At 53.5% G+C, this 13,073-nt stretch overlaps 1 protein-coding gene across 14 annotated transcripts in view; it reads left to right on the forward strand.

Moving 5' to 3' along the window:
• The window catches only part of SCRIB (scribble planar cell polarity protein), a 107,400-nt gene that overhangs the window by 64,200 nt on the left and 30,127 nt on the right, over nt 1–13,073 (forward strand). For 8 of the 14 annotated variants that reach the window (XM_053952373.1, XM_053952384.1, XM_053952390.1 and 5 more), the window contains 5 exons: nt 390–578; nt 2,216–2,335; nt 2,581–2,637; nt 6,221–6,277; nt 6,948–7,031. In XM_053952373.1, coding sequence (XP_053808348.1) covers nt 390–578; nt 2,216–2,335; nt 2,581–2,637; nt 6,221–6,277; nt 6,948–7,031 — 507 coding nt within the window. Of the gene's footprint in view, nt 1–389; nt 579–2,215; nt 2,336–2,580; nt 2,638–6,220; nt 6,278–6,947; nt 7,032–11,082; nt 11,470–13,073 lie in introns of all 14 variants that reach the window. The other 6 variants (XM_053952380.1, XM_053952424.1, XM_053952415.1 and 3 more) reach the window with 5 other exon arrangements.

Below are 13,073 nucleotides of genomic sequence, written 5' to 3' on the forward strand. Positions count from 1 at the left end.
TCTTCTTCCTCTTTGCATGTCTGATCCCTGCCTCCTTCCTCCTTAGTTTGTCTTCATTTGCATTTCCATTGTGTCTCTCTGCCACCACAAAATGATTTCTCTCTCCATGAGATGCATCATGATGTGACAGCTTTTCCTTCTCACCTGCTTCTTTCCTTGGGATAACAAATTTCAAATCCACATTCTTTTATCTCACATAAAAGATTCTTCCACACCTGCTCCCTCCAGCAGCCTGTACAGGTTCTTCCTGTCCTGCCCTCTCCACAGTGCTTGCAGGTTGTTCCCCTGCCTCGCAGCTGCAGGCTGCTGTCCCTGTTCCCTGTGTGAGCTGTCTGTCCCCACACTCTGGTGTCTCTGAGCTGCTCCAGGGACCCTTTGGTGTGCTCCAGGTGAGCTCCTCGGGGGCCGCTGCCCGGGACGGCCGCCTGCAGGTGGGGATGCGGATCCTGGAGGTGAACCACCAGAGCCTGCTGGGCATGACGCACACGGAGGCCGTGCAGGTGCTGCGGGGTGTGGGCGACGCGCTGCTCGTGCTGGTCTGCGACGGCTTCGACCCCAAGGCCGCCGCTGCCATCGAGGTGAGGCTGCAGGGCAGGGGCCCTCGGAGTCACCAGAATCCCCCACGTGGATCCCAGCGAGGTTGGGCGCCAGCTGTAGCAGTGTGGGGTTTAGATGTTGGATGCTGCTGCCTGTTCCCCAGTAAGCATCTCCTGTGGAAAAGTTGCTCGGGTGAACATTGAGGCAGGACAGTCGAGTCCACACACCACACTCACCACGGCTGGCTCAGCAAAGAGAGGCAGAAGGGCCTTTTGTAGGGCCAGTTCCAGCAAAGGTTTAGTTCAGCACACAGGAGGGGAAATCAGAGACAAAAGACAAGACCGTGTGCTCTGCACAAGGTTTGTGTCGCTGTTGTCTTAGGGATGGGTGAACGAAGTGACAAAGACTCCTGTGTTCTCAGAAGGCAAATGCCAAGTTTATTAGACACCATACATTCTTTTACAGACAGTTCTGAGAAAGCTGGACCTGATTGGTCCTCAATCAACACCTCACATCATTGGCTAATTAGGAACAGCACCCTTCTTGTGTGCATCTTACAAGTAAACAACACATTCAAAACACCAGCTGCAAAAATTAAGGATTGTTTTAATTTTTTCTCTGAGCTTTCTCAAAGCTTCCCAGAGCAATGCCTGGGAAAGTTTATCTGACTTTCTCTCTGACCAGGCTGCCAGCATCCACAGGTTTAAGTAGGGGCAGGTACAGGGGCAGGGCAAAGTTCATTGGCCTACAGGGAAGACAGGGCTGGCCACCAGGGATACCACAACGAATGAGGAACCAGGGAGAGGAGAAACCACGAGAATTTGGGACATCTGGAGAAAGGAATTGGGGTGGATGCAAGGCTCCGTGGAAGAGTCCTTTCTGTCTGCCTAGGTGGGGAGAACTCCATGGTGGGTCTTTCCAGGCAGTGCCCTGGGGATTTCCCCAAGGGGGAAGGATTCAGAGGATTCCACACTTCACAGAATGCTGATTTTCTCAGTCTTCTGCTGTAGATTTGTCTGTTTTTTTTTGAAGTCCCAGATTTCAAAGTCTGACCTATGATATTGAGCTGGAGGGGGTCTCCAGTCCAGAAAAGCAGTGGTTCCTCAGGACTGTCTTTCTCCTGCTGGTTCTAGAACTGTTCCACAATAGCACTGCACTGAAAAAAAAAAAAGTTTTCAAGCTCATTTCACTAGGCTATTTAGGCCCATTTTTTCTTGGCCAGTGTTGCATTTACAATAAATGGTCCAGCTCTTAACTGGTGTTCATCTTTCCTCACAGGATAGAACCTCCCTGGAGCAATCCTGTGCCCTCTCAGATTTCTGCATCCAAGGCTTAGCTAGTCAGCTTTTGTATTCTCCAGTAGAACATGAAGCCAGTCCCTGCTCACCTTATCCCCTTCTTGCACCTGGATTAGTTTAAATTCAGCTTACTTGGACCTTGGGTTCCTCGTACAGTTGTCAGCCTAAATGGCAGGGATGGAGCTGGACACTCTTCAGGTCCCTTCCAACCCAAACCAGTCTGGGATTCTACGGAATAAGGTTTCAAGTTGTTGGAAAAGTTCTGGTTCTGACTTGCTTGGGATTGTCCTGGTACTCTGTGTGTGGGAGGCTGGAATAGGGAGTTTCTGGAATGAATTCTGTGGGCTTCCCCCAGGTATGATGTGCCGTTTGCTTTGCAGATGTCCCCAGGAATCATTGCAAACCCATTCGCTGCTGGCATTGGGCGCAAGAACAGCCTGGAGAGCATCTCCTCCATCGACCGGGACTTGAGCCCCGAGGAGCTGGAGATCCTGCAGAAGGTGGGTGTGTGGCTGAGCTGGGAGCACCCTGCAGAGTGGAAGCAGTTTCTGGAAGTCTCTAGTGTCTCCCTTGGTGCATGCAGCCTGCAGTGTGCTGTGCAGTGGGCCTGGCATGAGATCAGCAGGGTCCAGCACGTGGATCAGGAACACGCTAGGATGGGACTGTGGCACCTTCATGAGGTTCTAGCTGCTGCAGGTGTGGAGAGAGCACTGGGTGAGGTGCCTCTAACTCTGCTCTCTCCTAGGAGATGGAAATGGTGAGAGAAGCCACTCAGTGGGAGAGAGAAGAAATGGAGAAAGTGGTGAGAGATCATTTGTGTAGCAGAATCTGTTTGTGGCAGTGGCTCTGCCGAGCCTGTGAGTCCCAAGGAAGGTGTCACAGGTTATCTCTGCTCCACTGTAGTGCCACAGGGAGCTCCAGAGCTCTGCCCTACTGTCAGTGCCATGGGGAGTTCTGGATCTCTGTCCTGGTGTCAGTGCCATGGAGCTCTGGATCTCTGTCCTGGTGTCAGTGCCATGGCAGTTCTGGATCTCTGTCCTGGTGTCAGTGCCATGGCAGTTCTGGATCTCTGTCCTGGTGTCAGTGCCATGGAGCTCTGGATCTCTGTCCTGGTGTCAGTGCCATGGAGCTCTGGATCTCTGCCCCAGTGTCAGTGCCATGGGGAGCTCTGGATCTCTGCCCTGGTGTGAATTCCATGGCAGTTCTGGATCTCTGCCCCAGTGTCAGTGCCATGGGGTGGAGCTCTGGGCATTCCCTCTCTGTAGTGCACTGCTCTGTTGCCCTGGCTGCTCTTAGGCTGTGCTGTACCTCCCTGTGCACCTCTCTGGTGATGTTCCTGTGGTATTCACAAAGACCACCCTTGTTATTTGCTGGTACCTCCTGGCCAAGCTGCAGCTTCAAGAAAAATGGCCAATGAGCTTGGAAGTCCCAAATTTAATCAGTTTTCTGTCCAGCACCCTGTGACTGACAGAGGTTTTGTGAGCAAAGATGAGAACACACAACTCCAAACTGCTCTGAGGGGAGAAGTGATGCTGTCGATCAGTCACGGCTCTGTGCTCCTCAGTTCACATGGTCATTTCTCTGCTTTGCTGTGAGAGTTTTGTGTCTCTGCCCAACTGGCTCAGCCTTGCACAGAAAGAGAATTTCACAGAAATAGATCAGCAGACTCAAGCCTCTTGAGGACTTAGAGTTTCCAGTCATCCCTCTTAAAACAGTAATTTATCCAGTCAGAGTCACTGGAAGAAGAGGGAAAATGGAATTCTTCAGTGTTGTCAGTGGGGAATCTGCTCTCCTGGCAGAGGTGTGAGTACATTTTTCAGGTGTTTTGTCAGGTTTTGGGTTCAGATACACCTGAAGTTTCCCTGGGTTCTCTCTGCAGCTGCAGTTCCTGAGCTTGTTCACATTTGCTGCCCCACAAGAAGGTGAGGTTTGCTGCCCCACATTTGCTGCCCCACAAGAGCAGGGTGAGCTTGGCAATTCTGGATGAACGTGGAATGACCTTACAGAATGATCTTCCACCTGATCCAGTTGAACACATCCCATTGCAGGGGTTGGACAGGATGACCCTGGAAGGTCTCTTCCCACCCAAACCATCCTGACTAATTTGGGAAGGAGGGGCCTCAGTAAGTCTCTTGATTCAGCCCAGAGCAAAGGCAGTTCAGATCAGATTTAGGTTTTTTCCTGTAAAATGTCTCATTCCTTGCCTGGGAAGGAACTCAGTGTGGTTTGATGTGGTTTCAGCAAACCTGATTTCATTGTGTTTCTGTCTGAGCAAAGGATATTCCTGCCAGTTTTAATGTGGGCAGTATATGGATTTGAATATGGATATATGGATTGAAATACATTCCAGGAGAGTTCAGGTACTGTGGGTCAGGATCAGCATTCCTAACACCTGTCAATATAGCAAGTGTGGCCCCAAATTATGCTGCTGGGCTGAGCAGGTGCCATTTGTCCAGGCTGAGGCAGAGAAAGACTTTGCCAAAATTTATACTGAGATTACTTAAAAATACTTGGGTCAAAAAAAAAAAAAAAAAAAAAAAACAAAACAAAAAAAAACAAAAACAGAGAAGCCTTTATGATTGGTGAAGTAGCCTTGGCCATATCTCATTTTTAAAAACGCTGATTTATTTTGGTGCCCCTTCGCTTGGTGTGGCAGGAGGAGGCAGCAATGGATGCTCCAGGCTCCCTGAAACCTCCTGGGATCCTGAGGCCCCTGAGCAAAGACATGTTTTTCTGCTGGGCCTTTTAAACCTTGAGTCTGGGATTATGTCTCTAAAACTGGTTTTGATGATTAAATTTATCCCAGTGGTGGAGCCAGCACTTCGTGGTGGCCGTTGGAATACTGAAGGAAGTTCCTGTCCTGGTGCCAGATCCCTGGTAATTTCTGTCACCATTTTTGGAACGTTTTTCTTACCCTTCAGTGTTTCGTGTTCATTCTTGCACAAGAGCAATAGAGACCAAACGTGTCTCCAGCCCACAGCAAGCTGTGAACTGAATAACTGGGAGGAATTATGCCTTTGCTCTACTCGTGGTAGAAGTTTTCAAACCCATTCACTGCTGACGCCTCTTGCCTCCAGTTCTCTGACAATTCAGTTTCTAGTAGAAGTGTCAGTAACTCTTGAGTCTCTGTGGGCTGATTCCTGGTGTTCTCTCCTGCCTCTGTGGCTGTAGTTATTTTTCTAGTCCTAATCCAGCTATTGTCAGGGATGGATTTGGAGCCACAGATTTGGGAATTTGGAGCCACAGCTCCACCTGGGCTGACTGGTGCTCCTGTCACTCCTCAGAATATGACCTCAGAGAAGAGTCACACACCAGATCAGTGTCACTTGGAACCCTCACCCTACAGAAGACTCTTGGTCAAAACAAGCATAACCAGATTCAGAATAAACTTTACCTTAAATATCCCTCGATATCCTTTGGGGAATTGTGATCCTCCAGAGCATTAGTGACTTCTCAGGCTGCTTATCCTTGCATGGAGCTCAGGGGGTGATGTGGAGCAGTGGGAATCTGCAGTGCGTGGAGTCTAAGAACAGGGCCCAGGTGCTCAGCAGAATTTCCAGTTGATCCCTCTGAGCTGCCTTTCACCTCCCATCCTCCCAGGGTCAGGAGTTCTGGACCATCTGGCTCCTGCCTGGGGGAGCAGCTGGGAGGGTTCCATAGACAAGAGAAGGGAAGGAGTCTGCTGTGCTGTCCCCAGGCCTGGCTCTGCCCAGAGCTGCCAGGTGACAAGTCACAGAAATGTCAGTGCCCAGAATCAGTCCTTAGGACAAGTCCTGCACTGTTCCTTCCTCTGGCAGCCTGGAGCAGCCCCGTGGCTGGGGCTTTTGGGATTAGTCACTAGCCACTCTCTAATGCCCCTGCAGTGCTGAGTGACCACAGGCTGACAGCTGGTGCTGAGCTGACCTCGTGCCAAGACCTTTCTGTCCCTTTGTGTGTATCTGCTTCACTGTGTATGTGGTGCTATCAGCCAGCAAGGCCTGTGCTCTGTGGATTTGTTTTTCCATTCCCTTCCAGCCTGTCCTGTCTGTGCTCCATTAAGGTGTCTGTTCCAGCAGTGAGCAAACTCCTCCTCTCCCTTGGTGTGGTTACGCTTGGGGGCACAGTAGCTTTCTTGATTGTCCCTGCTGAGGATCTTGGGGACACCTGCTCTCCCCCTCACCTGTGGCACCCAGGTGTTCTTGTTCTGTCCCTGTCCTTTCTGCTGGCAGTAACAGTGCCCAATCCCAGCTCCTCCTTCCGCAGTCCCAGTGTTGGTGCTGGGTTTCTGCTCCCCCTGTCCTGGTGCTGGCACTGCCCCTGTGTCCCCTCAGCAGTCCTGCCCAGCGTGTGTGACCTCTCTGCCTCTCTCTTGTCTCTCGGCTCTGGCTCTGTCTGTCCCACGGAAGGAGCGGATGCGTAGGGAGCGGGAGGCAGCCACGCAGCAGCTGGAGGAGGAAGCAGAGGTGAGCAGCGCAGGGGAAGGGCTGGAGAGGCCCAGATAAGGGCTACAGCTAGACTGGAAGGCTGGAGAAGTCCCCAAAAAGTTTGTTCCCCAAGGCTTGTGTTCTCCACTCCCTCCCTGAAGAGGATGTGACTGTGGGGATTAGAGAAGAGATCAGAACTGAAGAATTGTGTAAGGAATTGAGGAAAACAGGGGCTGGATTAGAAACCTTGGCTTCTCTTTAGGGTTAGAAAGGCAATATGTGGGAAACAAAATGAAACAAAGTTGTACAGTGAGTGGAAAAAGGAAACTTGCATTCTTACACGTGTCCAGGTCCAGTCATTCCGGGTGCTGTTGGAGCAAACAGGTAGGTATGGCACGTTCTCTGCTCCATCAGGAAGTGGCCATGGGGGCAGGAGGAGTGGAGGGATCTGAGCAGCAGTGGCTGGCCAGGGGTGCACAGTGCCACGTTCTCTGTGGGGTTTCTCAAGCCTGGCTCCTGCCACGAGTTCACGTGGTTGTGTTTTGAACAACTCCAGCTCTTTTTCCAGGCAGTGGGAGCTCTGATGAGTTTGGAGATAAGACCTGGGTTATTACTGGGGTGGTTCCCTTTTCACTGCCCTTTCTCACTGATGTAGTTGACTTTGGGCCTGACCTGTTCCTGGTGTTTGTGGCTTTTTCACCCTCTCCAGAACGTCCCCAGTGAGCCCCTGCGCCTGGACTACCGGACCCTGGCAGCGCTGCCCAGCAGTGGCCTGCAGAGAGGCAACCGTGCTGTGAGTGGGGGCTGGGGGTCCTGGGGGGCTGTGGAGGGGGGTCCCTGCAGGGGAGGCAGTGAGGGGCTGCAGAGGTGTGGTTCCCAACAGGGGAGGCCATGGTCCTTCCATGACCTGCCCTCCACCTGCGCCATGGTGTGGGAGGTGACAAAGGAAAACTGGGCAGCAGAACTGTGGGGGGCTCAGGCACTGACCCAGGAGCTGCAAAAGAAAGATGGGAATAAGAAAATGAGGAGAGCAAGAGCCAGGCAGCTTTGCCTTTTGGGAAGGGAAGTGGCAAAATTTGACAAGTTGCAAAAAGCAGAGTTGGGAACAAGGCAGAAAGAACAGCCTGGTGGGAGAGAAGGGGATGTGAGTGGGTGAGTGCAGGGATTTGTTGTGGAAGGAAGAGGCTCCAGAGAGCTGCCAAGGAGGGAGAGAAAGATCCTTCCCAACACGGTGATGACAGTGTTGTGTGCACAGCTCACCTGTAAATCCATCGTGGGATGGTGTTCAGGAAAGGGGAGGGATGAGGGTGCTGAAACTGAAAGTATTAAAAATAGAAAAAATTTAAGGCCAGGTTGGGCAGTGCTTGGAGCCATGTGTTCAGTGGAAGTGTCTGCCCCTGGTGCTCTATTGGAAATGTCCCTGACCATGGCAAGGGGTGGGACTGGCTGGTCTCAGGGTTCCTTCCAGCCCAAGCTGCCCTGAGGTTCTGTTAAAGCCAAGCTTCCCCCAGGCCTGCAGAGGTGACGTGTCTGTGGTTGTGTGTCGTGGCTGAGCCCTGTGGCTCGTATATCCTGTTGTGTATCATGACTCCTGCCCTTGGACATTCCTGTCCTGTGCCCTGCCTGGCAGTCCCTCACTTGCAGTGTCCAAGAGAAATTCCAGATTTCACAAACTTCACAGATTATGGACTTAACCTCTCTCCTGTGTTGTTTAAAATCTCACCTCTCCATCTTTTCTTTCTTTTATCTTTCCTGCATCACACCCATTCTACTGGGTTTCTGCTTGCTCCTTCACACATCCTGAGTCTTCCTTCTTTCCTCCTGTTGCAGCAAGATCTCCATTTGCTGTCATCATCCCCTTCTGCATTCCCATTCTGGTGTTTCAGGATCATCTCTTTTACCCTCCCTGTCTCCATCTCATTCCATGCAGACAGGTCTCCTCTCCTGTTCCCTTTCCTCTGCCACTCCAGGCCTTACTCCAGTAACAGCTCTGCTTTGGCTCCAGCTCTGCCTCCTTTTGTTCCCACACTTCCCAGCTTTGGGCTTTTCCCTCTTGCTGTTCACACAACAAAGCAGTATCAGGGAAAGGTTTATTTTTAGCACCTCTGAGTGTAACTCAGGAGCTGGAAGAGGGAGAGAGTCAGCCCCAGGCAGCAGCTGGCTCCATGCAGGACAGCTCAATGTGGTCCAGAGCAGAGCAGCTTTGGGGCTGTGGCTGGTAGGAGGTGTCAGCCTGGGAATGCCAGGCACGGGAATGTGGGGCCGGGCACGCCGGGGCGGTGGGAGCTTCTATAAATGTCCCATTTCAGGGAGGGCTCCAAGGGTGCCTGTGTTGGTCCAGCTGTCACCAGCCCTGTCTTTGCTCTAGTTTGAAAAGTACATCTGCCTGGATCATGGGGACAGGGAGGTTTTGGTGGTCCTTCAGGAGCTGCCCTGGCCTGTTAGGTGGCCACTGGAAGACTCAGCCAGGGTCAGTCCAGCCAGTGGAAGAGCAGGTGGGTCAGTGACAGATTGTCTGTCTCTGGACAGCCTCCTCCAGATGCCTGGTGCTCTTGCCCTGTTCCCATCATGGGTTTCTCCTTCTTCCTGTGTCCAGGCCAGTTCTCACCACAGGCGTTCTCTAAACAGTGACTGGGTGTCTTTCACTGCTGCATTACTGTCTGTACTGCTCTACTGTCTTTTACTCCCTGTGAGGGAGCTGCAGGGAGCTGTTCCTCTCCTCCCCGTGCCACACGAGGATCTGCAGGGAGCTGTTCTTGCTGTGGAGCAGGAGGAGGTGCAGGTCCACTATGGAACAGGAGGTGTAGATCTCTCCACTGACTGCTGTAGCTATGGGTGGAGTTGGTCAGGAGGATTCCCCCACAACAGCCACCAGAGAAGGGAGCAGTGCTTGTCTGTCCTGGATCCATCTGTGTTGCTGCATCTGGGGCCCTTTGTGAGCAGGATTTAACAAAGGCTGACGAGATGCCCATTCTCTTTGTCCACTGTTATAAGCCAAACTGAAAATTCCCATTGGAAGCAGCATGGGAATGCTTGTTTGGGGGATGCTCTTTGGCCATGCACCCAGTGCACTGCAGCCTCTGGAGAGAAGCTGTGGCTACCCCATCCCTGGAAGTGTCCCAGGCCAGGCTGGATGGGACTTGGAGCAGCCTGGTCCAGTGGAAGGTGTCCCTGCCATGGCAGGGGGTGGAACAATATGAGCTTTCAGGTTCCTTCCCACCCCAGCCATCCTGGGATTCTGTGACTCTCTGACATTTCCCTTACAGAAGTCAAAGAGCTGCTACAGTCTTTGTCTTCTGCACTGAGCAGGAATGAAAGCCAGACTCCGGAGGGACTGATCACAGCAAAACAGTCAAAGTCTAGTTTTGCTTTCTGGGCTGTGAGAAATGGAGAAGACCTGGCATGTCTCAATACCAAGTCACCATAATTAATGAATTAGCAACCTGTACTTTCTGTTCTGAATCTATTTCTCTTCAGTTTCTTGCCATTGATTCTTTTTTTTCACTTGGTCACAGATTTAAGATTGGATTTCTTTCAGTGCCAGAGAGGATGCAGGGTAGCACGTGTCTGTTCTGTCTGCAAGCTGGGAAAGCTCGCTGCATTGTCCAAATTTTTGCTTACCCAAAATAGAAATTGTGGCTTGTCTGACAGGAATAGCCCCGGTGAGGCCAGGGAGCAAGGAATCCCTCACCAGGACATGCTACAGCAGGAGCTGGAGCTTACAGGGAGACACAGACCCAGCCCAGGTCTAGTCGGGCCCAAGAACAAAACAGGGACTGAGGCTGCCTGTCAACCATCAGCATGATGGCACTCTGGGGAAAAGGGGCTAAAAGTAGGGTTTTTACATTGAAAAATCACACAGCAGAATGTCTCAGGGTAGCACAGGCTTCACTGGTGAGGAAACACGATATGAGCCAGGGCTCTGCCAACCACAGAGGTTGGGTTGGGGGTTAGGGGAGGGCCTCCGAAATTCCTGAGCCTCCCAGCTGCCATTGTAGTCACCAGCCCACCCCTGAGAGCTATTTTGGTGACCACTGCCATGACACAGGAGCTGAAGAATTTGCTCTGAGCAGGAGAGGTCTTTTTGCTCCCTGGAGGCATTTGGATGGAAGCTTTGGTCTTTGCTCTCTGGCTGTCACTGCTCCCCTGAGGAAGGCTCTGGCTGGGGTAACAAACTCTCTTCTGTGGCATTAAGGGAAAGGGTCAGGGCTTTGCTGGGGCTGTGTGCATTGAGCCTGGACAGAGCTGGGACTGCCTCAGTCCTGCCAGCAGCAGGAGCCACCCAAAGGGTCTGGGCTCACTGAGCTCTGGTGTTTGGGGTGTGCTGTGAGCAGCGGGGCCCCTAAAGCATGTTCACCTGTGCAGGTGTGGTGGGAGTGCACGGGTGGGTGTTGTGTGATGCTGTGGCAGCATTGGGGTGACAGCAGAGGCTGGGCCATAGGTGGTGGGGCTCAGTGAAGTGGGGGTTGAACTGGAGCATCTCCAGAGGTGCCTTCCAACCCCAACTGTTGTGTGGTTCTGTGGGCTGAGGTGAGCGGGGGGAGCATGTGCTTGTACAGGTGTTGGAAGTGGGTTTGGCTGGGGAGCAGCTGCAGGAAGGTGTGTGAGCTGGAGGAGTGCAGCCTGTCAGCTTCCTGGGGTGTGTGTGCACACCAAGGTCCTCTCCCAGGAGTGACACTGAGGGTCACAGACTGGTGGCAGAGCGGGAGAGAGGGTCGGGATGCTGTGCGGGCATTAGCGCTGGAATTCTCTCCCCTGTCCTTCAGCAGCTACTCTGTATTTTCTCCCTCCTCTTCTTTACTCTGTTCTCCTTATTTCTCTCCCATCCTTCTGTTTCCTCTCAGCCTGTTGAGTGCTCTAAGCCCAGCTCCAGCATGGAGGGTGACTGCGCTGTGCTGTCCCTGCCCGCGGCGTGGCACGGCCGGGAAGCGTCCCCGGAGCCGGCAGCGGGCACGGCCGGGCGCCCCCAGCTCCCTGTGCCCCCCCAGCAGCACACAAGCGGGGCAGAGCAGCCCCGGGGAGACCAGCAGGACCCCGAGGGGTGTCCCTTGTCCCAGGAGCAGCTGCCAGAGACGCCAGAGTGTTTGATCGACTCGCAGCCCATCCCCTTCAGTGAGAACCCCTTTGTGGTGGCCAACCGCAGGGGCAAGGCCACGGGCACGGCTGGCCTGGGGGGGCCTCCCCTGGGCTATGGCAGGGGGGGCGTGCTGAAGACCAGCCTGTACGCCAAGGCAAGCAGCGTGTAGTGTGTGGCATGCACTGACACAGCCCGGGCCACTGCCCCCTACTAAACCCCGGCACCGGGCAGCACGGCGCCCGAGGGCCGGTCCCCGCCCCGTGTGCCCCCACCCTGAGCCACACGCGGGGCCAGGGGTGCCCAGGGTCACCGTGTCATCCCCCGGCCACTAACACACCCTGGTGATGGGGATGCTGCAGTGCTGAGGGACAGGATGGCATCTGTGACCTCCCTGCTGTCCCTCTGGTCTGGCTGGGGGCAGTGGCGTCCCTGCCCACCCGGCTGGCAGCGAGCAGCTGGCAGGACTGGTGGAGATCAGTGCTGGTGCCACGCTTCTGTTGCTGGGCCTGAACACAGCCCTTCTCAGACATATGGAAAACACAGTAGATCCACAGCCCAGGAGCTGTTCCTCCCAAGTGACACCATTCAGTAGATCAAAACTTGGGAATTTCAGGGCAGAACTTTGCTTTCTGTTCTGGGAAATTGGTATTTGACATTCCTGCTCTTGCACAGGGAACCTGTGGTGGAGCAGGGACTAGACCCAAAGATACCACCCTCCAGGTGAACACCACGTTGCTCTCCCTTTCTTCCTTTTTAAGCCTTTTGGGAGGTCTGAAAATCAAAGCAGCCCCACATAAACAGTCCTGTAGACAGCAGATAAACCAAATCCTCAGCTGTAGTGATCTTGGATGTGGTTTAGTTCCTTGCTAGGAATTTCTCAGGTGTGTAGCCAGGTGAGCTCAGAGCAAGGTATCTGGAATCTGTGCTCCAGTATAAACTTCAGGTCACTTCAGGCTTGGTGTGTCAAAATACTGACTTGATTCAACTGACCATGTGCATGGCTGTGCTATTAGTGACTGGGAGCTGTAGGATTGCCTAAATAGTTCCCTAAATCCCAAACGACCTGCCTCTGCCTTAAGATATTTGAAATCCTTTTGAAACGTGCTCCTGGTGCTGCAATGAGAGTGCAGGTGGCTCCTGGACACTGCTCTCTGTTCAGCTGCTGGGGCAGCTGAGCCCCAGTGCCAGAGGTTGTTCTGGGAGCCAGGAGAGCCCTGTCTCCCTGCAGCCAGGAGAGAGCCCTGTCTCCCTGCAGCCAGGAGAGAGCCCTGTCTCCCTGCAGCCAGGAGAGAACCCTGTCTCCCTGCAGCCAGGAGAGAACCCTGTCTCCCTGCAGCCAGGAGAGAGTCCTGTCTCCTTGCAGCCAGGAGAGAGCCCTGTCTCTCTGCAGCCAGGAGAGAGCCCTGTCTCTCTGCAGCCAGGAGAGAGCCCTGTCTCCCTGCAGCCAGGAGAGAGCCCTGTCTCCTTGCAGCCAGGAGAGAGCCCTGTCTCTCTGCAGCCAGGAGAGAGCCCTGTCTCTCTGCAGCCAGGAGAGAGCCCTGTCTCTGTGCAGCCAGGAGAGAGTCCTGTCTCCCTGCAGCCAGGAGAGAACCCTGTCTCCCTGCAGCCAGGAGAGAGCCCTGTCTCTGTGCAGCGAGGAGAGAGCCCTGTCTCTGTGCAGCGAGGAGAGAGCCGTGTCTCTGTGCAGCCAGGAGAGAGCCCTGTCTCCCTGCAGCCAGGAATGGCTTTCTTTGCTCAGTGCCAGAGGTTGCTATGGAA

The sequence above is a fragment of the Vidua chalybeata genome, chromosome 1 (genome assembly GCF_026979565.1).
Source record: "Vidua chalybeata isolate OUT-0048 chromosome 1, bVidCha1 merged haplotype, whole genome shotgun sequence".
Classification (NCBI taxonomy): domain Eukaryota; kingdom Metazoa; phylum Chordata; class Aves; order Passeriformes; family Viduidae; genus Vidua; species Vidua chalybeata.